Source organism: Chlorocebus sabaeus, chromosome 8 (genome assembly GCF_047675955.1).
Source record: "Chlorocebus sabaeus isolate Y175 chromosome 8, mChlSab1.0.hap1, whole genome shotgun sequence".
NCBI classification, from domain to species: Eukaryota; Metazoa; Chordata; class Mammalia; order Primates; family Cercopithecidae; genus Chlorocebus; species Chlorocebus sabaeus.
Window position 1 is genome coordinate 148,510,476 of NC_132911.1, and position 21,212 is coordinate 148,531,687.

Here is a 21,212-nt window from a genome sequence, read left to right on the forward strand (position 1 = left end):
AGGGTCATTTTGAGGAATGTATGTAACTTGTTGCTTGTGAGCGGCAAGGGTAGTGGTGGCAACCGCAGTAGCGACCGGACCAGAAGCAGAAAAGAGGTTGGAATTTTGAATGGAGGGAGAGTTGAGAACCTGTAAACCAGGATGAGACGAGATTACTGCTGAGCAGGTCTTTCGTGGGCCTGAAATCCAGGCTGCCACGGCAACTGCGGACCAGGCTTCAAGGGAGCCTGAGGCTTCTTCAAGGGAGCCCTATTTGTCGAAAGAGACCTAGGCTTCAAGAGAGCCTGATTTTCTTTCTTTCTTTCTTTCTTTTTTTTTTTTTTGAGACGGAGTCTTGCTCTGTCGCCCAGGCTGGAGTGCAGTGGTGCGATCTCGGCTCACTGCAAGCTCTGCCTCCCGGGTTCACACCATTCTCCTGCCTCAGCCTCATGAGTCGCTGGGACTACAGGCGCCCGCCACCACTCCCGGCTAATTTTTTTGTATTTTTAGTAGAGACGGGGTTTCACCGTGTTAGCCAGGATGGTCTCGGTCTCCTGACCTCGTGATCCACCCGCCTTGGCCTCCCAAAGTGCTGGGATTACAGGCATGGGCCACCGCACCCGGCCAAGGGAGCCTGATTTTCCGAGAGAGAATCAGGCTTCAAGGGAACCTGTGGCTCCAAGGGAGCCCGATTTGTGGAAAGAGAAATAGGCAGAAGAAATGGAAAACTAGGCTGTAGAGGGATAGGGTTGAGGGCCTCGTTACCGGGCCAAACAGGCAGAAGGTTGAGAGCCCTACAGCAGGGCTGAACAGAGACAGGGTTGAGATAATACAGGAGGGCTTTTATAAAGTTTAAATAAGCTGAGTACTTAGTACTGGCCTGTCCCATGGTGTCCCCGGAATACTTTGAGTGCTCAAGCTTACCACCAAGCTTATTGACCGCAATCCTTAGGAATCTGTCGTCAGAATCCTCCGCTGAGTCCCACGCTCAAGGCGCAACTTCACACAGAGATGGAGAGCCCCATGTTGGAGTGCCAGATGTAGGATCCAGCCCTACAGGGTCTGTGGGTTTTTCTCCTCGTGTGTGGAGGGGAGAAATCATAGAAATAAAGACACAAGACAAAGAGATAGAAAAGACAGCTGGGCCCGGGGGACCACTACCACCAAGACGCAGAGACCGGTAGTGGCCCCGGATGCCAGGCTGCGCTGTTATTTATTGGATACGAGGCAAAAGGGGCAGCGTAAGGAGTGTGAGCCGTCTCCAGTGATTGATAAGGTCACGTGAGTCACGTGTCCACCAGGCAGGGGGCCCTTCCCTGTTCGGCAGCCGAGGCGGAGAGAGAGAGAGGACAGCTTACACTATTATTTCTTCTGTGCAATTTAATGACTCTTAGTACATTCACTAATTATACTACTACTATCTAGAAGGCAGAGTCAGGTGTACAGGGCAGAACATGAAAGTGAAACAGGAGCATGACTGCTGAAGCACAGCATCACAGGGAGACGTTGAGGCCTCCAGAGGCTGCGGGCGGGCCTGAGGGATGTCAGGTCTTCCACAAGAGGTGGTGGAGCAGAGTCTTCTCTAACCCTGCCCGGGGAGAGGGAGACTCCCTTTCCCCTCTGCTAAGTAACGGGTGCCTTCCCAGGCACTGGGGCAACCGCTAGACCAAGGAGCCCTCTAGTGGCCCTGTCCAGGCATGACAGAGGGCTCACACTAGTCTTCTGGTCACTTCTCACCGTGTCCCTTCAGCTCCTATCTCTGTATGGCCTGGTTTTTCCTAGGTTATAATTGTGGAACAGAGATGATGATGATGATTTTTTTTTTTTTTTTTGAGATGGAGTCTTGCACTGTGGCCCAGGCTGGAGCGCAGTGGTGCGGTATCGGCTCACTGCAAGCTCTGCCTCCTGGGTTCACACCATTCTCCTGCCTCAGCCTCCTGAGTAGCTGGGACTACAGGCACCTGCAACCACACCCGGCTAATTTTTTTTTTTTTTGTATTTTTAGTAGAGACAGGGTTTCACCGTGTTAGCCAGGATGGTCTCGATCTCCTGACCTTGTGATCCACCCGCCTTGACCTCCCAAAGTGCTGGAATTACAGGCTTGAGCCACCACGCACGGCCAGAACAGAGATTATTATAATGTTAGAATAAAGAGTAATGCTACAAAGTGATGACTAATAATATTCATATGTCATCATATTTATAATCTGTTTCTAGTATAACTATTCTTATTATATGTATTTTCTTTATTATACTGGAACAGCTTGTGCCCTTGGTCCCTTGCCTTGGCACCTGGGAGGCTTGCCGCCCACAGGTTGTTTTGGTTTTCCCGGTTCCCCATGGCCCATGTGCCGGGGACTGAGCTCAGGGCAGTGGAGGCTGTAGAAAGAACCTTGAGCTGGGGAGGAGGCCCCCAGTCCCGGAGGTCTGTGCAGGCACCTGCTTTACACACCTGCCCAGACATGTTTGCTGAGTTAATGAACTGTGGTGAACTCTGAAGGAGAGAGGAGTAAAGAACGTGGCTGTGGAGTGAGGTGCAACCTGCACCTCATGCCTGGCCTGTCTTCCCTGCCAGACCTTGGGCTTCTCCTGTGGGCTCCCCATGAGCCAGCCTCCCACAGTGCTGGAGCCATTATTAGCTTTTTTGTTCCCTTCTCACCCGAATCCTCATTTTATTTTTATTATTATTATTTTTTTGAGATGGAGTTTTGCTCTTGTTGCCCAGGCTGGAGTGCAGTGGTGCGGTCTTGGCTCACTGCAACCTCCACCTCCTGGGTTCAAACGATTCTCCTGCCTCATCCTCCTGAGTATCTGGGATTACAGGCACCCGCCACCGCACCCAGCTAATTTTCGTATTTTTAGTATAGATGGGGTTTCACTGTGTTGGCCAGGCTGGTTTCGAACTCCTGACCTCAGGTGATCAGCCCACCTCGGCCTCCGGAAGTGCTGAGATTAGAGGCGTGAGCCACCGCGCCTGGCCTGAAACCCTGATTTTAAAACCTCTGGGCCGGGCGCGGTGGCTCACGCCTGTAATCCCAGCACTTCGGGAGGCCGAGGCGGGCGGATCACAAGGTCAGGAGATCGAGACCATGGTGAAACCCCGTCTCTACTAAAAAATAGAAAAAAATTAGCCGGGCGCAGTGGCGGGCGCCTGTAGTCCCAGCTACTGGGGAGGCTGAGGTAGGAGAATGGCGTGAACCCGGGAGGCGGAGCTTGCAGTGAGCCGAAATTGCGCCACTGCACTCCAGCCTGGGCGACAGAGCGAGACTCCGTCTCAAAAAAAAAAAAAAAAAAAAAAAAAAAATTAATAAAACCTCTGGCAATAATTTCTCAAACCTCCCTGCACATCTAACAAAGACTTCACCTGATTGTGTTATCGTGTCACAGTGTACATGTTTATTGAATCATGTTGTACACAAAAAATATATACAAGGTTTGTTTTGTTTTAAGACATAGTCTCACTCTTTGGCCCAGGCTGGAGTGCTGTGGCTTGATCTCAGCTCGCTATAACCTCTGTATCCCGGGTTGAAGCAATTCTCCTGCGTCAGCCTCCTGTATACAAGTTTTATTTGTCATTTATACCTCAGTAAAGCTGGGTGTTGGGGGAAGACTTGGGAATAAAAAGGTTCTTCCAACAATAAGTTCGTTTGAGTGTAGAGGCTGGATCATCCTTCCGTTTTCTGTTCCTTCTCTCAGATTCCAGGATGGACGCCGGGATCATGGAGTCTCCTCTGCAGAGAAAGCTCCCCAGGCAGGCAGGACTGCCGGGCACCGTGTGGGGGTGCCTCCCCGGGGGGCACCCCGCACCACCCCACCCACGTGGCAGTCCTGAGGACGGGTCAGATAAACTCACCCGCCCCCGGGCTCGGGAGCGCAGCGCCTCCCCACGGGTTCTGCAAGAAGACCCGGGCCGGCCTGTGGGGAGCTCAGCCCCCCGCTACAGGTGCGTGTGCGGCAAGGCGTTCAGATACAACTCACTGCTGCTCAGGCACCAGGTCATCCACACCGGCGCCAAGCCCTTCCAGTGCACGGAGTGCGGGAAGGCCTTCAAGCAGAGCTCCATCCTGCTGCGGCACCAGCTGATCCACACCGAGGAGAAGCCGTTCCAGTGCGGCGAGTGCGGCAAGGCCTTCCGGCAGAGCACGCAGCTGGCTGCCCACCACCGCGTCCACACCCGCGAGCGGCCCTACGTGTGCGGCGAGTGCGGCAAGGCCTTCAGCCGCAGCTCCCGGCTGCTGCAGCACCAGAAGTTCCACACCGGGGAGAAGCCCTTCGCGTGCACCGAGTGCGGCAAGGCGTTCTGCCGCAGGTTCACCCTCAACGAGCACGGCCGCATCCACAGCGGGGAGCGGCCCTACCGGTGCCTGCGGTGTGGGCAGCGCTTCATCCGAGGGTCCTCGCTCCTGAAGCACCACCGGCTGCACGCCGAGGAGGGCCCCCAGGACGGCGGCGCGGGGAAGGGCGCCTTGCTCAGAGCGGCGCAGAGGCCCCAGGTGGGGGACCCGCCCCACGAGTGCCCGGTGTGCGGGAGGCCGTTCCGACACAACTCGCTGCTGCTGCTGCACCTGCGCCTACACACGGGCGAGAAGCCGTTCGAGTGCGCGCAGTGCGGCAAGGCCTTCGGTCGCAAGTCCAACCTCACTCTGCACCAGAAGATCCACACCAAGGAGAAGCCCTTCGCGTGCACGGAGTGTGGCAAGGCCTTCCGCAGGAGCTACACGCTGAACGAGCACTACCGGCTGCACAGCGGCGAGAGGCCATACCGGTGCCGCGCCTGTGGGAGGGCCTGCAGCCGGCTGTCCACCCTCATCCAGCACCAGAAGGTGCACGGCCGCGAGCGCCAGGAGGACACGGAGGGCAGGCGGGCGCCCCGCTGGGCTTCCCGATGATGGGGACGACAGGCCGAGGATTCACGCGGGAGGCCCACCCAAGCTGGCGGGGCCCCAGTGCAGAAATTCAGAACCCCACGTCTTGAAGGTGCAGCAAAGTCTGAAGAAAGGGCCAGCTTCCACCAAGGGCTCAGCTTCTTGCTCTAGTGGGGCAGTGGGGAGGGAAAGGGCACCGGGCAGCCCGTGGTGTGGCCTCAGGAACTGCCATTAGCCACCATTTCCTGGGACCTTCCGGAAATGTCCAGGAGAGGCAGAAGTGAGGGAGGGAGGGGCAGCTATGCTCAGTCCCGGAAGAGCAGGGCACAGGGGACACCATAGACGCATATGCAGCCTGGCACAGCCAGTCCTTAGCACCAGGCCCTGTGTGGCGGGGAATTTCAGGTGTTGTAAAGCCGACTCACAGGATAGAAGGTGCCTTAGCTGCCTGCCACGTCTCCTGCCTGTAATCCCATCACTTTGGGAGGCTGAGGCAGGAGGTTTGCTTAAGCCCAGGAGTTTGAGACCAGCCTGGGCAACATGGTAAAACTTCTCTACAAAAAATTTAAAAATCAGCCAGGTATTGTGGCTTGTGCCTATAGGCTGTAGTCCCAGCTACTCAGGAGGCTGAGGTGGGAGGATGGGTTGAGCCTGGGAAGTCAAGGCTGCAGTGAGCTATGATAGCACCATGGCACTCCATCCTGGGTGGCAGAGTGACACCTTGTTTAAAAAAAAAAAAAAAGCCTAGATGACTGGTGGAGCTCTATCTTCTATCTATCTATCAATCTATCAATCATCTATCTTTTTGAGACAAGATCTCTGTCAGCCAGCCTGGAGTGCGGTGGCACAGTTGTGGCTCGCCGCAGCCTCGAGCTCCCGGGCTCCTTTCTCCCACCTCAGCCTCCTGAGGAGCTGGGACTAAGACACACACACTGCATCTGGCAGCTGGCTAAGCATTGTTTCTGAGTGTGAGGATGTTTTCAGTGGACTCGGTGAAGATCTGCCCTGTGTGGGCAGGCACATCCAACTGGCTGGGGGCCCAGATGGAACACAAAGGGAGAAGAGAAGCATATTCTCTTTTCTGGAGGGAGACACCCATCTCCTGCCCTTGGACATCAGGACTCCAGATTCTTCGGCCTTTGGACTCAGGCTTGCCACAGAGGCCTCCCAGGGCTCCTGGCCAGTCAGCCTCAGAATGAGAGTTACACCGCTGGCTTCTTGGTTCAACCGCCTTCTTACCTGGACTGAGCCTCACTAATGGCTTCTCTGGGTCTCCAGCTTGCAGACAGCCTATGGGAAGACTTCTCAGCCTCCATAAGTATGTAGGCCAGTTCCCCTAATAAAACCGCTCTCCTGGCCGGGCACTGTGGCTCCTGCCTATAATCCCAGCATTTTGGGAGGCAGAGGTAGGCGGATCACCTGAGGTCAGGAGTTTGAGACCAGCCTGGCCAACATGGTGAAACCCTGTCTCTACTAAAAATACAAAAATTAGCTGGGCGTGGTGGTGGCTGTAATCCTAGCTACTCGGGAGTCTGAGGCAGGAGAATCGCTTTAACCTGGGAGGTAGAAGTTGCAGTGAGCTGAGATCGAGCCACTGCACTCTAGCCTGGGTGACAGGGCAAGACTCTCTCTCAAAAAAATAAATAAAAATCCCCTCTCCTAAACTCTATTACTGGTTTTGTCTTTCTAGAGGACCCTAATACACTGCCCAGCAGAAGCCAGGAAGGAAGCCCTGCCAGCTCAGAAGGTGGGCCATGAGAGAAGGGTGTGGCCAGAGGGGGAGCCGGGGGGGTGCTGCATCCTCTTGGCCCCACTGGGAGCACCTTGTCACCCCTAACAGATGAAGAGAAGGTGAGGGGGGATTGAGTTACCTGCCCACTGGTGTGTCAAACTCCATGGTGGGGGTGGGAACATGCATACCTGGCCCCTCCAAGGCCCACTGCTCCCTGGGCTGTGCACCCCACAGTCCATGCCAGGGGCTGCAGAAAGAGCCATGGGAAGCCTGGCCCTGGTAGGGCACCAAGATGGGGAGGGCTGGATCCACCCTCCAGAGAACAAGAACCCTGGGCAGTAGCCGGGACACGGTGGGGGAGGCTGAAGGGTTGTCCCTGAGCATCCCCAACATGGAGCTCAGGTGTCTGGGCCGTGGGCGGGAAAGCACGAAGGTCAGGGCCAGCCTGGGAAACCAAGAGCTGTGCCAAGATCCCTTTCACCTGGGGCAGCTGCCCACATGCCCGCCACTGGGTCCCATCGCCTGAGACTCCCAGCAGGTGCCTCTCTGAGTCTGTCCCGTGCTGGAAACCGGGATGTGCAGCACGCACCTTCACACCCACAGCACGGACAGGAAGACTAACACCTCCTTTGGGGATCCAGGGTTTCTGGTGTCTCCAGGTTTTTCAGGAGCCACCACGTTCCTCTCATCCAGACGTTGGCACCCAAGGTGGAAGCAGGTGGTGGCACGCCTGGCCCAGCCGCAGGCCGAGTGCAGATCCTATGGCGAGTGTGGGATCCAGCCTGAAGCACAAGCCAGGTGCAGCCTGCCAGGTCGAGTGGGCAGGTACCTCCAACAGCCTGGAGCCGTGAGGCCTTGGGCAGGGGCGCTGCCGGCATGGAGGTCTCCGGCTGGCAAAGTGGCCCCGAAAGAGTCCTGTGTCACAACCAGACTCACTTGTGACTTCTGTTGCTCTCCCTAGCTATTTCCAAAGCATCCAGGTTCATCTCAAGACATTCTAACTCATCTTGGACACAATCCGTTTACTCTGGTGGACCCCGTTCACAGAACCTGGAATCCCTGCTCACCTTCCCCAACCCCTTATTGCTGGGTCAGGTTCACAAGTTTCTGTCTCTTTGTTCCCGGTCCCAGTACCAGCTCAGGTCCAATCAGCTTCTGAACCTCTATTGTGCAGCGCCTGAGACAAGGTGGGGGGACAGGGACAGTAAAGCTCAGCCAGGTGCAGACTGCAGACTGGAAGCAAAGGCTGAGACAAAGTGGGAGAGACACTGACAGTAAGCTCAGCGAGGTGCAGACTGCAGACTGGAAGCAGAGGCAGGGCCACCCTCTTTCGGGGCATTTCTGGTCACTTCAGTCTGCTGGAAGGATTCCGTGTCTCACCAGGAGACTCAGGCATGGACCTGGGCTGCCACTTTCTTTCTTCCTGTTACATGGATCTCTCTACCATGCCCCAGACCCAGCACCTCAGAGGCTTTCTCAAAGCTGCACTGCAGAAGTTCTAGCCAGAGCAACCTGGTAAGAGAAAGACATAAAGGGCATCCAAATACGTCCTTCCAAATGAGGAAGCCAAATTGCCTTATGTATAGAAAACCCTAAAAGCTTTATCAAAACATTCTTAGAACAAACAAATTCAGTAAAGTTGCAGGATACAAAATTAACATACAAAAACCAGTAACATTTCTACATACCAACCACAAACTACCAAAAAAGAAACGAGGAAAGCAATTCCATTTACGATAGCAACAGAAAAACAAACCTAGGAGTAAATTTAACCATGAGGCTGGGCGCGGTGGCTCACGCCTGTAATCCCAGCACTTTGGGAGGCTGAGGTGGCGGATCACGAGGTCAGGAGATTGAGACCATCCTGGCTAATACAGTGAAACCCCATCTCTACTAAAAAATACAACAAATTGGCCGGGCCTGGTGACACGCACCTGTAATCTCAGCTACTCAGGAGGCTGAGGCAGGAGAATTGCTTGAACTTGGGAGTCAGAGGTTGCAGTGAGCTGAGATGGCACCGTTGCATTCCACCCCGGGTGACAGAGCAATACTCTGTCTCAAAAAAAAAAAAAAAAAATCAGTGAGGTTAAAGAGCTCTACAAAGAAAATTATAAAACACTGATGAAGGAAATTGAATAGGTCACACACACACAAAATGGAAAGTCATCTCATGTTCATGGATTGGAATAATTAATTTGGTGAAAATGACAATATTATCAAAAGCAATTTACTGATTAAATGCAATCCCCATCAAAATACCAATGACATTCTTCACAGCAATAGGGAAAAAAATCCTGAAATTCATATAAAATGACAGAAGACGCTGAACAGCCTAAATCAATCCTGAGCAAAAAGAACAAAGCTGAAGGCATCACACTACTTCAAAATATAGTACAAAGCCATAATAATCAAAACAGCATGGGCCAGGCACAGTGGCTCATACCTGTAATCCCAGAACTTTGGGAGGCCAAGGTGGGCAGCTCACATGAGGCCAGGAGTTTGAGACCAGCCTGGCCAATATAGCAAAACCCCATCTCTACTAAAAATACAAAAGTCAGCCTGGTGTAGTGGTGCACACCTGTAATCCCAGCTACTTGGGAGGATGTCTTGAACCTGGGGGCAGAGTTTGCAGTGAGCCAAAGTCGTGCCACTGCACTCCAGCCTTGGGAACAGAGCGAGAGCCTGTCTCAAAAAACAAAACCCAGCATGTTACTGATATAAAAACAGACACATAGACCAATGGAACAAAATAGAGAACCTAGAAATAAGTCCATATATTAGTCAACTTATTTTCAACAAAGGTGCCAAGAACATTCACTGGGGAAAGAGCAGTGAAGGGTGCTGGGAAAACTGGAAATACATTTTGAGGATATGCAGAAAAGTGAAACTACAACCCTATGTTGTCCAGGTGCGGTGGCTCACGCCTGTAATCCCAGCACTTTGGGAGGCTGAGGCGGGTGGATCATTTGAGGTCAGGAGTTCAAGACCAGCCTGGCCAACATGGTGAAACCCCGTCTCTACTAAAAATACAAAAATTAGTTGGGTGTGGTGGCACACGCCTGTAACCCCAGTTACTAGGGAGGCTGAGACAGGAGAATCGCTTGAACCTTGGAGGCGGAAGTTGCAGTGAGCCAAGATTGCACCACCACACCCCACCCTGGGTGACAAAGCTAGATGCTGTCTAAAACAAAAACAGGCTGGGCACAGTGGCTCACCCCTGTAATCCTAGCACTTTGGGAGGCTGAGGTGGGTGGATTACCTGAGGTCAGAATTGCTTGAACCTGGGTGGCAGAGGTTGCACTGAGCTGAAATTGCACACTGCATTCCAGCCTGGGTGACAGAGACTGTCTCAAAAAACAAACAAACAAAAAAAAAAACCAACAGGCATATGAAAAAAGTGTCAACATCACTAATCAGAGAAATGCAAATCAAAACCACAATGAGCTATCATCTCATCCAGTTAAGAAAGCAAGTACTCTGCTGGTGGGAATGTAAACTATACAGCCCCTATGGAAAACACTGGAGTTTTCTCAAAAAGCTAAAAAATAGACCTACCATATGATCCAGCAATCCCACTGCTGGGCATATTTCCAAAAGAAAGGAAATCAGTATATCAAAGAGATCTCTTTATGCTCATGTTTACTGTGGCACTATTCACAATAGCCAAGATAGGAATCAATATAAGTGTCCATCGGCATGTGAACGGATGAAGAAAATGAGGTACACTTACACAGTGGAGTACTATTCATCATAAAAGGAGGAAATCCTAGGCTGGGTGCAGTAGCTCACGCCTGTAATCCCAGCACTTTGGGAGGCCGTGACGGGCGGATCACGAGGTCAGGAGATTGAGACCATCCTGGCTAACACGGTGAAACCCCGTCTCTACTAAAAAAAAATACAAAAAACTAGCCGGGCGTGGTGGCAGCGCCTGTAGTCCCAGCTACTCGGGAGGCTGAGGCAGGAGAATGGCGTGAGCCTGGGAGGCAGAGTTTGCAGTGAGCCGAGATTGCGCCACTGCACTCCAGCCTGGGCGGCAGAGTGAGACTCCATCTCCAAAAAAAAAAAAAAAAAAAATTAGCCGGGCGTGGTGACGCGTGCTTGTAATCCCAACTACTCCGGAGGCTGAGACAGGAGAATCGCTTGAACCCAGGAGGCAGAGGTTGCAATGAGCCAAGATCACACCACTGCTCTCCAGCCTGGGCGTCAGAGCAAGACTCCATTTCAAAAAAAAAAAAAAAAAAGGTTAGTCTAATGCAGGTAGAGAGTAGAATGATGGTTACCAGAGGCTGGGAAGGATGGGGTGGGAGATGAATATATGTTGATTAATGGGTACAAACATAAAGTTAGATGGAAGAAATATATTCCAGTGTTTGATAGCACACTAGGGTGATGACAGTTGTATAATTTATCACATATTTAAAAAGAGCTAGAAGATTTGAAATGCTTCCAACACAAATAAATGATAAATGTTTGAGGTGATGAGTATCATAATCACCCTGATCTGATCATGGCACATTGTATTCATGTGTAAATATCAAAATACCACATATACCCCATATGTGTGTACAATTATTACATATCCATCGATCAGCTGGGGGGGCATTCTCACGTCATGCACTTCTCCTAACTATGGGGAGGCTGAGATGGGAGAATTCCCTAAGGCCAGGAGTTGGAGACCAGCCTGGCCACAGGCATGTGTAAACATCAGAATATCACATGTGCCCCATACATATGTAAATTATTATCACCACAGGCAACACACTGAGACTTGCCTCTAAAAATAAAAAATCAAAAAATTAGCCGGGCATGGTGTCACCTGCCTGTAGTCCCAGCTACTTGAGAGGCTGAAGTGGGAGGACTGCTTGAGCCGGGGAGCTCAAGATTACAGTAAGCCATGATCGCATCGGACCACAGAGTGAGACCCCATCTCAGACAAAAACATACAAATCAAATTAAGTGGCCGGGCGCGGTGGCTCACGCCTGTCATCCCAGCACTTTGGGAGGCTGAGGTGGGCGGATCACGAGGTCAGGAGTTTGAGACCAGCCTGACCAACATGGTGAAACCCCGTTTCTATTAAAAATACAAAAATTAGCCATGGTGGCGGCGCCTGTAATCCCAGCTACTCAGGAGATTGAGGCAGGAGAATTGCTTGAACCCGGGAGGCAGAGGTTGCAGTGAGCTGAGATCACTGTCGCCTGGGCGACAGAGCGAGACTCCGTCTAAAAAGAAAAAAAAAAAAAAAAAAGAATATATAAGGAATTCACACAACTCAATAGCAAAAAAGTAATAATAGTAAAAATCTGATTTTAAAATGGGCAAATGATCTGGAAAAGAAATAGAAAAGACACTACAAATTGCTCTGACAGGGATGGAGGCTGTAGACCAGAGGAGGGAATCCAGATAAAATTCTACTATATAAGGATGTCTTCTGACAAGAAGTGGCGTTGAAAGATCAAATAATCAAATGATGTGAGGCTGTGGTGCCTGCTTTGTAGAAATGAAAGGATCTAATTGAAGACAGAAGTTTTGGGCACAGAGGCCACAGCCCAAATCCTTCACCTAAAATCACTATCTTTGAGCTACTTTTTAATTTTAAAATGTAAAAGGAGGCTGGGCGTGGTGGCTCATGCCTGTAATCCCAGCACTTTGGGAGGCCAAGGTGGGCGGATCGCTTGAGGCCAGGAGTTCAAGACCATCCTCGCCAACATGGCAAAACATCTCTACTAAAAAATACAAAAATTAGCCGGGCGTGGTGGCAGGCGCCTGTAATCCCAGCTACTCAGGGGGCTGAGGCAGGAGAATCGCTTGAACCCAGGGAGTGCAGGTTGCAGTGAGCTGAGATCACACCAGCCTGGCTGATACAGCGAGGTGAGACTCTGCCTCAAAAAAAAATAAGTAAATAAATAAATAAAATAAAATGTAAAAAGAAATAGGTAAAATTAAATACAGTAATACATTTTATTTTCCTTAAATCCCAAATATAATTCCAAATGTAATCAACATAAAAAATCATCTGAGAGATATTTTATTTTCTTTTTCGTACTAAGTCTTTGAAATCAAGTGTTTGTTTTGCATTTGTGGCACATGGCAATCTTACCGGGCACATTGCAGGCGTCTGATAGCCACGTAGGCCTTGTGCCCACCACGCTGGACACTGTAGGACCTGACTAAAGGGGCGCTGGGGTGGGTGAACTGCTCTCTGGCCCCACTTCTAGACCCTCCTCTCCTGCAGCCCTCCCCACGGGGCCTGCCACTTCTCCCACTCTCCTGCCCCAGGCCGCTGTTGGGGAGGTCAGCATAGCCCTTGTCCCCCAAGTTAAATTGAGGGGCAAATCTGCAAGCTTCTGCCCAAAATGCCTTGGAGTGGACACTTCAACCTGGCAGCAACTCTGGGGCCAGTTAGCTTGGATTTCTACCTGACGGGCAAAATGTCATAGGCTCGCCCAAGGACAGCAATACCCTCCACCCAGCTCTGTGGCCTTTGGCTCTAATCTGACACTGTATGGGTGGCCAGGCCCCCAGGCTGGACCCACAGCAGCCTCCCATGACCGCCAGGGGCCTGAGATTGGCAGTTAGAACTCAGATCCTGAACCAACCACATCCTGCAGAGCACTGAGCAAGGGACTCACCTTATGGCCTAAGATCCAGACTCCTCTGGGAGCTCCCCAGGGTCTGGCTTGGGGAAAAGCCTGTCACTAACTGAGGAGTCTGGTTACTCAGACTGCTTCACCAGCAGCCCAAGGGGGGTTGGCAGGGGGTGGGGGAGATCACATTGCATTAGAAAAAGAAATCCCCCAGCCTACAGGACACAAGCTCCTTGTACCTGTCCCCTCCTCTCCTGCTCAGCGTCACACTTGGCCTGCAATCACCCACAACTGTCCTCCTCACACACAGCTGCTATGGAAGGCAGAAGGAGGGTCTGTGGGCGTGGGGTAGACCCCGGTGGCACCCTTAGCAGCCTGACCTCTGTGCCTCCGTGTCTTACCTCCAAAAGAGGGCATCTCCTGCCTCACAGGTGCTTGTGAGGACGAGCCGAGAGACCAGCTTCTACACGGGGAGGGGTTGTGACATGTCAGGGCTGTTCTGGACCCAGAGTTACTGCAGGGAACTGGAGAGATTGTGCTGCAGGAGCCAAGGAGGTTGCCCTGACAGGCCTGGAAGTGGCTTAGGTTTGGATCCTCCATCCCTGGGCACCTGGCATTGGGCAGACCAGCCTCCCTGGGGCAGTTCCCACTGAGAAGCCGCAAAGCATCCTCCTGGACCATCCGTACCCTGGGGAAACATCCCTTGGTCCCTCTGTACCCTTCAGACCAGCCCCTCTTGAGGGATACCCAGACTCGGGCAAGGCAGGAGCCAAGGGCAGTGAAGCAAACCTGTCAAGGTGCTGCCCGTTCCCTTGGGTGTCTCCCGCCAAGAGGCCTCCATTCTCAAGGAAGGGAGTGCTGGCCACCTGTGTGCATCCACCACCAAGTGCGCAGGGGCAGGCTTGCCAGGATGGAGCGGCCTTGCCACCCACTGCCCACAAAGGCAGCCTGGCACACCCAGCATGGTCTGAAACCTTCGTATGAAGGAGGAGCTCCTCACGGCCTGCTGCTGCCCCAGCCACGAGAAGCACATGAGCACAGGTAGGGCCCACAGAGGCCTTGGGGCCTGCTCCAGGGGGCCAGTAACTATGTTCACACCAGTAGCCATAAGCACAGGGACACAGGCAGATACCACCAGCCTGGGAAGGACGGATGCGGTGGCTCACACACCACCTGCCTTCTTGCTGCAGCAGGCCTGTGGCCACTCTCTGGCTCTGTCTGTCCCCGTGCAGGCTGGATCTGTGGGCACCGGTCCCTGGAGGACTCAAAGTCATGGGAGGATCTGGCCCTGCCCCCCAGGAGTCTAGGGGAGCTCAGTGGTGCTCCGCTGGAGACAGGCCTGTGAGGCAGAACCGTCATTCACCCCGCAGGCCACATGAGAGTGACAAGAGGTCACAGGTCTGAAAGGACACTGGCGAGGAAGATTGGGAGGGCACCAGTGGGAGCCGGATGATGCCCCAAGGCCTGAGGACAACCTTCACTCGCCGCGAGACACCTGATGGCCGCACCTGCCGCTGAAGCGGAGGCATCGAGCGCTGCGGCCAGGAGTTCGGGACCAGCCTGTTGGCAGCTGCGGGAGAGACCCCACCAGGCACACCCAGCACCACTCACCTGCCAGGCTCTAAGCTCGGGAGCTGTGTCTGTTCTCAGAGTCCACCCCAAGGCGGCGAGACACTGCTGGGCCTCACAAGCCCCGTGCCCCGGCCGTCGCCTGCATTGACATGGCCCGGCAATCCAAGCTGGCTCATCCGGCAGCTCCAGAGACCCCTCGGTGTTCGCAGGTCTTTGTGAACTGGGGAGAGCTGGTGAGCAGGCTCCCCTTCTGTGAAACAATCTGGGCCTCAATGATGAGTGAGAAGCCCAGACTCAGGTCCAGTCCTGACGGCCGGCCACCCTCCCTCCTCTAGGACACCCTCCTCTTGTCCATCACACCAGTACGTCCCCTTCTCCTCCCTCTAACTTCCATTGAGGATGGCCAGCCCTCCTTGGGCTCCACTCCCCTAACCAGGGCTACAGTCCTTACAACCCGGCTTGAGGTCTGAAGGGGTGGCCTGCCCCTCCACACGTGTGGGTGTTTCTCGTTAGGTGGAACGAGAGACTTCAGAAAAGAAAGGAGACACAGAGACAAAGTATAGAGAAAGAAAAAGTGGGCCCAGGGGACCGGCGCTCAGCTTACAGAGGACCCACGCCGGCACCGGTCTCTGAGTTCCCTTAGTATTTATTGATAATTATCTTTACCATCTTAAAGATAAGGGAGTGGCAGGACAATAGGATCATTGAGGGAGGAAATCGGCAGTAAGACATATGAACAAAAACCTCTGTGACATGAATAAGTGTAAAGGAAAATGCTGTGCCTTGAGATGCATATGCAAACATCTCCATAAACCTTTTAGCAGCATTGTTTCAGTCTATCACATGGGGAGAAACCTTGGACAATACCTAGCTTTCCTAGGCAGAGGTCCCTGCGACCTTTGGTTGTGTAGGTGTCCCTGGGTAGTTGAAATTAAGAGAATGGTGATGACTTTTAACCAGCAAGCTGCCTTCAGGCACTTGTTTAACAAAGACACACCCTGCACAGCCCAAAATCCATTAAACCTTGAGTCACCACAGCACATGTCTCTTGCAAGGACAAGGTTGGGGGTAGGGTCACAGATTAACAGCATCTCAAATACAGAACAAAATGGAGTCTCTTATGTCTACTTCTTTCTATATAGACACAGTAGTAACAGGCTGATCTCTCTTTCTTTTCCCCACAGAGGTCTGAGCTACCAGCTGAGGGTTTCTGCCCTGGGCTCTAGCTAGGGCCTCCTGGCTCCTTTGTTCTTTCCTTTCTTTTCTTTTCTTTTCTTTTTTTTTTTTTTGAGATAAGGTCTGGTTCCATCACCCAGGCTGGAGTGCAGTGTCATGATCTTGGCTCACTGCAACCTCTGCCTCCCAGCTTCAAGTGATTCTCCTGCCTCAGCCTCCTGTGTAGCTAGGACTACAGGCACCTGCCACCATGCCTGGCTAATTTTTGTATTTTTTGTAGAGACAGAGTCTTGCCAGGTTGCCCTGTCTGATCTAGAACTCGTGAACTCAACCCATTTGCCCTCTTTGGCCTCCCAAAGTGCTGGGATTATACACGCATGAGCCACTGTGCCCGGCTGACTCCTTTTTCTGAAACTCTTGAAAACTTCTTGTCTCTAGACCCGCTCAAATTCAAAATCTACTCCCAAATCTCAAGACTTCGAAGAAACAACAGTCAAATCTCAGCCATCCCCAGCCACAAGCTCAAGGCTGATGGACAGACCCCCACCTAGACCCAAACTGCGTCTCTGTCCTGGGGGGACAGACCCAGCCTGGACCCCTCTGTGCTGAGCCCCTCTGGTCCTGGGCACCTCAGCAGTCCCACTAACCTCTTACCATACCACCTCTGTCACCAGTCGGGTGCCCCAGAGTCTGCAATCGTGGTTGATTGACAGCTCCCCTCTTTCCTCCATGGTACAGCGTCCCCCCCCACCAGCAATGCAGCTGTTCCTGTTCAACAACAGGCCCCAAATGACCAACATGACAACATGGAGGTCCCAGCAGCTGCTAATCGAACCCCAGGTTTCTCCTGCTTGAACCCAGGGAAGGATCCCTTTGCCTCCTGAGATGCACTTTAAACGGCCGTGTGCTGCTGAAGGCCTTGGAAACGCAGCCTCGCCTGGCCTCAGCTCTCCTCATCCTCACCTGGAATGACCACAGTCCCCGCACCAGGGCAAAGCCAATCGCTGTCATTCAGGCTGCTCCTCCCTGACCGACTGTCTTCTGTCAGGACCCCTGGTGCCCCGCACAGCAGGCACAGAGAAGACCCTCCAAGGCCACGGCAGTAGATCCCCTCTCCCAGCCCATGTCACCAGGTCCCCAAGCCGGAACCCTCACTGTTGACTCATAACCAGCCCATGTGGCACTGCTTCCTGAGGCTGCCTCCCTCTGGACATCCCTGGTGTGATGGCAGTACGGTCATCCCCAACGCACAGCAGAGCCTCCATCTCCAGGACCTCCGTGCCAGTCCTCCTCTGTGTGTGCGCAGCAGCCACCACTGCTGTTCCCAAAACCTCAGTCCCATGGCTGCTCTGGCACTCATGGGTCTGTGTATGGCACATTGCCCAGGTGGGGCCAGTTGTCTGCCCCGGCCCTCTGTGAGGTGGGCGCTGTGGCTCTTGGAGGCTCCTGGCTCCTAGTTCTCTGTCCTCCGAACCTTCCGAGCTCCCAGGCCCTCTCCAAGTTGTGGCCTGGCCTATGGCAGTGGGGCTGTGGCCACCCTGTTCACGCTCACCCCTTGGGAGCACTCTTCCCCATTTCTGGCTGGGTGAGGATCCAGGGCGTCTCCCCTTGTTCCAGCAGGGAGATTAGCTCCGGTTTGGAAGCTGGGAATCCTACTTGAGGAAAACAGTCCAGAGGCCTGGAGAGAGCCTGGGGAGGCGGAACAGGCAGGGCCTGAACTGGGGGACCCTCCCACACCCAGCTAGCCAGGCGGGCTGCCCACTGGACACTTGAAGTGTAGGAAGCAGCTGCCAAGATCTCATCCCCAGAGATGCCCAATTGTGGCACAAGCCTCCAGTCTCTCTTGATTTGGCTGCCAGAGAAAAGCAAATTCTGCTTGTGGTTGTCGTCATGCGGTCCCAAACAGATCATCACTACAGGGAGAAGCAATCTCCTCTGTACCCTGATGGGCGTGGAATGGGTGAGGACTGACTGTCCAGAGGGCCCAGGGTGCCTTCCAGGAACACCTACAGCACTGCCGACCTGATGCTCACCTCACCCCTTCCCACAGCAGCCCAGCGCCCTCCTGGCAGGCCCGCTGCTCCCCAGTTCACCCATCAGGCACTATTCCTCCCTAGATGTCCTCTCCACCACAGGGAGGCTTGGCCGACTTCACCAAGACGTTTGAAACCATGCACCAGGGAGTGTGTGCATAGAATGAAGAACCTTTTGTTTGTGGGGCTCCATCTCTGCTATCTAGGGTCACCCAAGCATTTGGGGCCTTGATCCTGGAGAGGCTGCTCCCTCCAGGGCTAGCTAATTCCCAGAGACAGCAAACACTCCCCTTCCAGTGCACCTTTTTTTTTTTTTTTTTTTTTTTTGAGGCGGAGTCTCACTCTGTCACCCAGGCTGGAGTGCAGTGACATGATCTGGGCTCACTGTAGCCTCTGCCTCCTGGGTCCAGGCGATTCTCCCATCTCAGCCTTGAGTAGCTGAGACTACATGTGTGCGCCACCACAGCCGGCTAATTTTTATGTATTTTAATAGAGACGAGGTTTCACCATGTTGGCCAGGCTGGTCTCACCACAGGTGATCTGCCCTCCTCAGCCCCCTGAAGTGCTGGGATTACAAGCATGAGCCACTGCGCCCAGCCCCAGTGTACCTCTGAGACACAAACCAACCAATCCAGAGTCCACAACTGTCTATCTCCCTTATCACACCGTCACTCACCAAGCCAATATTTCCCCTGCCCTAAGTCAACTGGGAGCCAGGTACTGGACAAGAAGGGGCCACCCCTATAGCCCAGAGCCCGCCACAGTTGTTCAAATAGTCCAGTCCTGAGCTCACTCTGCATACCTACCCTGCCTGCCCTTTCCTTCCAGAGAAAATAAAGGCTCTGGCCGAACTCAGCCCTCTCCCACTTTCTGTCTCCTGGCCATCCCTGGTCCTTCTCACGTGGCCCTGTGTGCCCTGCCCAGTTTCCAGGGACCTGTGACTATAACTTCTGCCTTTACGACAGTCTTTCTCACATGTGCACGCCTTACCACACCTGATTAAAACAAATCCAGGGGGCCGGGCGCGGCGGCTCACACCTGCAAGCCCAGCACTTTGGGCGACCGAGGCGGGCGGATCACCTGAGGTCAGGAGTTCGAGACCAGCCTGGCTAACATGGTGAAACCCCATTTCTACTAAAAATACAAAAAATTAGCCAGGCATGGTGGCGCGCGCCTGTAATTCCAGCTACTCGGGAGGCTGAGGCAGGAGAATCGCTTGAACCCGGGAAGTGGAGGTTGCAGTGAGCCGAGATTGCATCATTGCACTCCAGCCTGGGCAACAAGAGTGAAACTCTGTAAAAAAAAAAAAAAAAAAAATTCCAGGGTACATTTGAACTCACCTTGAGATATGGGTGTCTGCAGATGGTAAGGGACCTGTGGAGGGGCTCTGTCAGTTGGAAGCACATTGCTCTGGGCCATCCACTCGGATACGGAGAGTGCTGTTGGAAATGCAGCATCGCCTTAAAAGTGGCTTTGTAGTTGAGATTTTTTTCCTGGAAACATTTACAGCTTGGAACTGTTCTATCTGACCAAATATGAGGAGTTTAGAGTTGCCCCAAAAGTGGCAGCAAGGGAGTTGCCTCAAAGACTTCCCCAGCCTGTCCCGAGATGGAATTGGTTGGGATTCCAAGGAAAGAAGTGGTAAACGATCAGTCCAGAGCATTTCTTCCAGACATTTTCATATGGAGCTTCAGCTTTCTTGGGATCGACGGTGAGGCAAGGGATGCTTTACCCAAGCACGTTTGCAGCAAGGGAGTCTGGCTATGGAGCTTAGATGAGAGTTTAAGGGACTGGGCTCAGGGCAGGGCCAGTTTCTACGTGTTCAGCAATAGGGTTGACTGTGTTTTTAAGCAACCTAAACAGCTTTTTCAGGGAATGTGCCAGGCCCCAGCCTGGGTTCAAGGCTGCAGGGAACACGCAGTGGCCAGGTCCCGGAGCAGTGAAAGGACTCTGTGTTTCTCAATCAGTAGAGAAAGAAAGAGGGGGAACTGGAAGACCCTGTGAATCCCAATCTCAGACAGGGATGAGCAATCCAGGCTGGCCCAGAGCATAAGCACCGTGACCATGTGAGGCCTGAGTGCCTCGCTGTGGAGGGTCTGCTTGCTCAGTGGGCTCTTGACTCAGCCAGGTAGTGGATGCAGTGGATGGAGGAAGCCTCCTCACCCCAGACAGATCTCAGGGCCTCAGAGCCCTGGCATCTGCACCCTGGTCACAAGGAAGGTGCCTATGAGGTGGATGCACTAGCCAGGCTCTCTCCCCCTCCTGCTCCTGTGTTACCCTGGTGTGCCCCCCTCACGGGCCAGGCTGGGGCACAGGGTTGCCGGCCCCTACCAGCCCTGGGGGTCTGGAGGGCGGCTGGGGAAGCAGACCCCTGTCCTTCGCAACATGCTCCCTGAGCAGCTAGGCACTTAGGTGACCAGAGAGGATGTGGGGCTGAGGGAGCCGAACTGGGGGCTGCAGAGGCGGGGGTGGGAGTGCTGGGATCATCTGCACGGGGAGAGGCGAGGCCGGCGTCTGTTTTTCACCTGGGTCTCCCTGGGGGGAGTTCGGGGGTGCCTGACTCTTCCCTCCTTTGGTTTGCGCAGATTTCCCCGCGCGGGTTCGGATCAGCACGCCGGGGGAGCCCGGCTTACGTCCCTCCTGGACCTCCGCCCCGTTCTTCCCGTGGGGAGGGGCGCGTCAGGCGGATCCTGCGCCCTCCGGCCGCTGGGCTTCCCCGGGAGCCACGCGGGAAGGTCCAGGTAGCCGAGACGCAGGCAGCGTCCTCGCCGAGGCTGCGGGTTCGTGGCCATCCGGTGTAGGCGCGCAGGCTCCGCCGGAGGCGGAAGGAACCCGAGGGAGGCGGGGCAGGGGCGGGGAGGGGCGGGGCGCAGGGCCGGGGCGGGGCGGGGCGGGGCGGGGCGGGGCGGGGCGAGGGGACGCCGGGCCCGGCCTCGGGCAACTCCGAGGCGCGCCTTTCCCCAGGGTCCCGGAGGCTCTGAGACCCCGCGCCCGCTCCAGCCGCCCACTGGGGACAAGGCCCGGGCCAGGCGTCTCCGCGAGTCGGGGTCCGGAGCGCGCCCAGCAGCCGCCTCCTGTCGCAGGGACGTGGGCGGGCAGTGCCTGAACAGCCTCGGTGGGAACCAGCGCCCGAAGCTGGTGATCCGGGGTGCGCAGGGCCCAGCCGGGCGATCCCCTGGATCTCTGCCAGCCTGGCCCCGACCCCGCTCCTCCCACCCGCCAGCGAGGCCAGAGCCTCGGAGTAGGCAACTCCCGGCTCGCGTCCCTAGC

General features: G+C 54.1%; 2 protein-coding genes and 1 long non-coding RNA gene across 10 annotated transcripts in view; 2 read left to right on the forward strand and 1 right to left on the reverse strand.

Moving 5' to 3' along the window:
* LOC103237646 (zinc finger protein 517) overlaps positions 1-6,513 on the forward strand; it is a 21,321-nt gene extending 14,808 nt beyond the window's left edge. For all 7 annotated transcript variants that reach the window (XM_008001995.3, XM_073018533.1, XM_008001998.3 and 4 more), the window contains exon 5: positions 3,676-6,513. In XM_008001995.3, coding sequence (XP_008000186.3) covers positions 3,676-4,868 — 1,193 coding nt within the window. In that variant the 3' untranslated portion in view covers positions 4,869-6,513. The remainder of the gene's footprint in view (positions 1-3,675) is intronic.
* Positions 1-21,212, forward strand: part of ZNF7 (zinc finger protein 7) — a 322,126-nt gene that overhangs the window by 284,049 nt on the left and 16,865 nt on the right. The window lies entirely within an intron of this gene.
* LOC103237649 (uncharacterized) lies at positions 3,348-20,760 on the reverse strand. Its single transcript, XR_498869.3, has 3 exons — positions 19,283-20,760; positions 8,511-8,628; positions 3,348-8,088 (listed from the first exon to the last, which is right to left on the reverse strand). It is a non-coding gene; the product is annotated as an uncharacterized lncRNA (long non-coding RNA).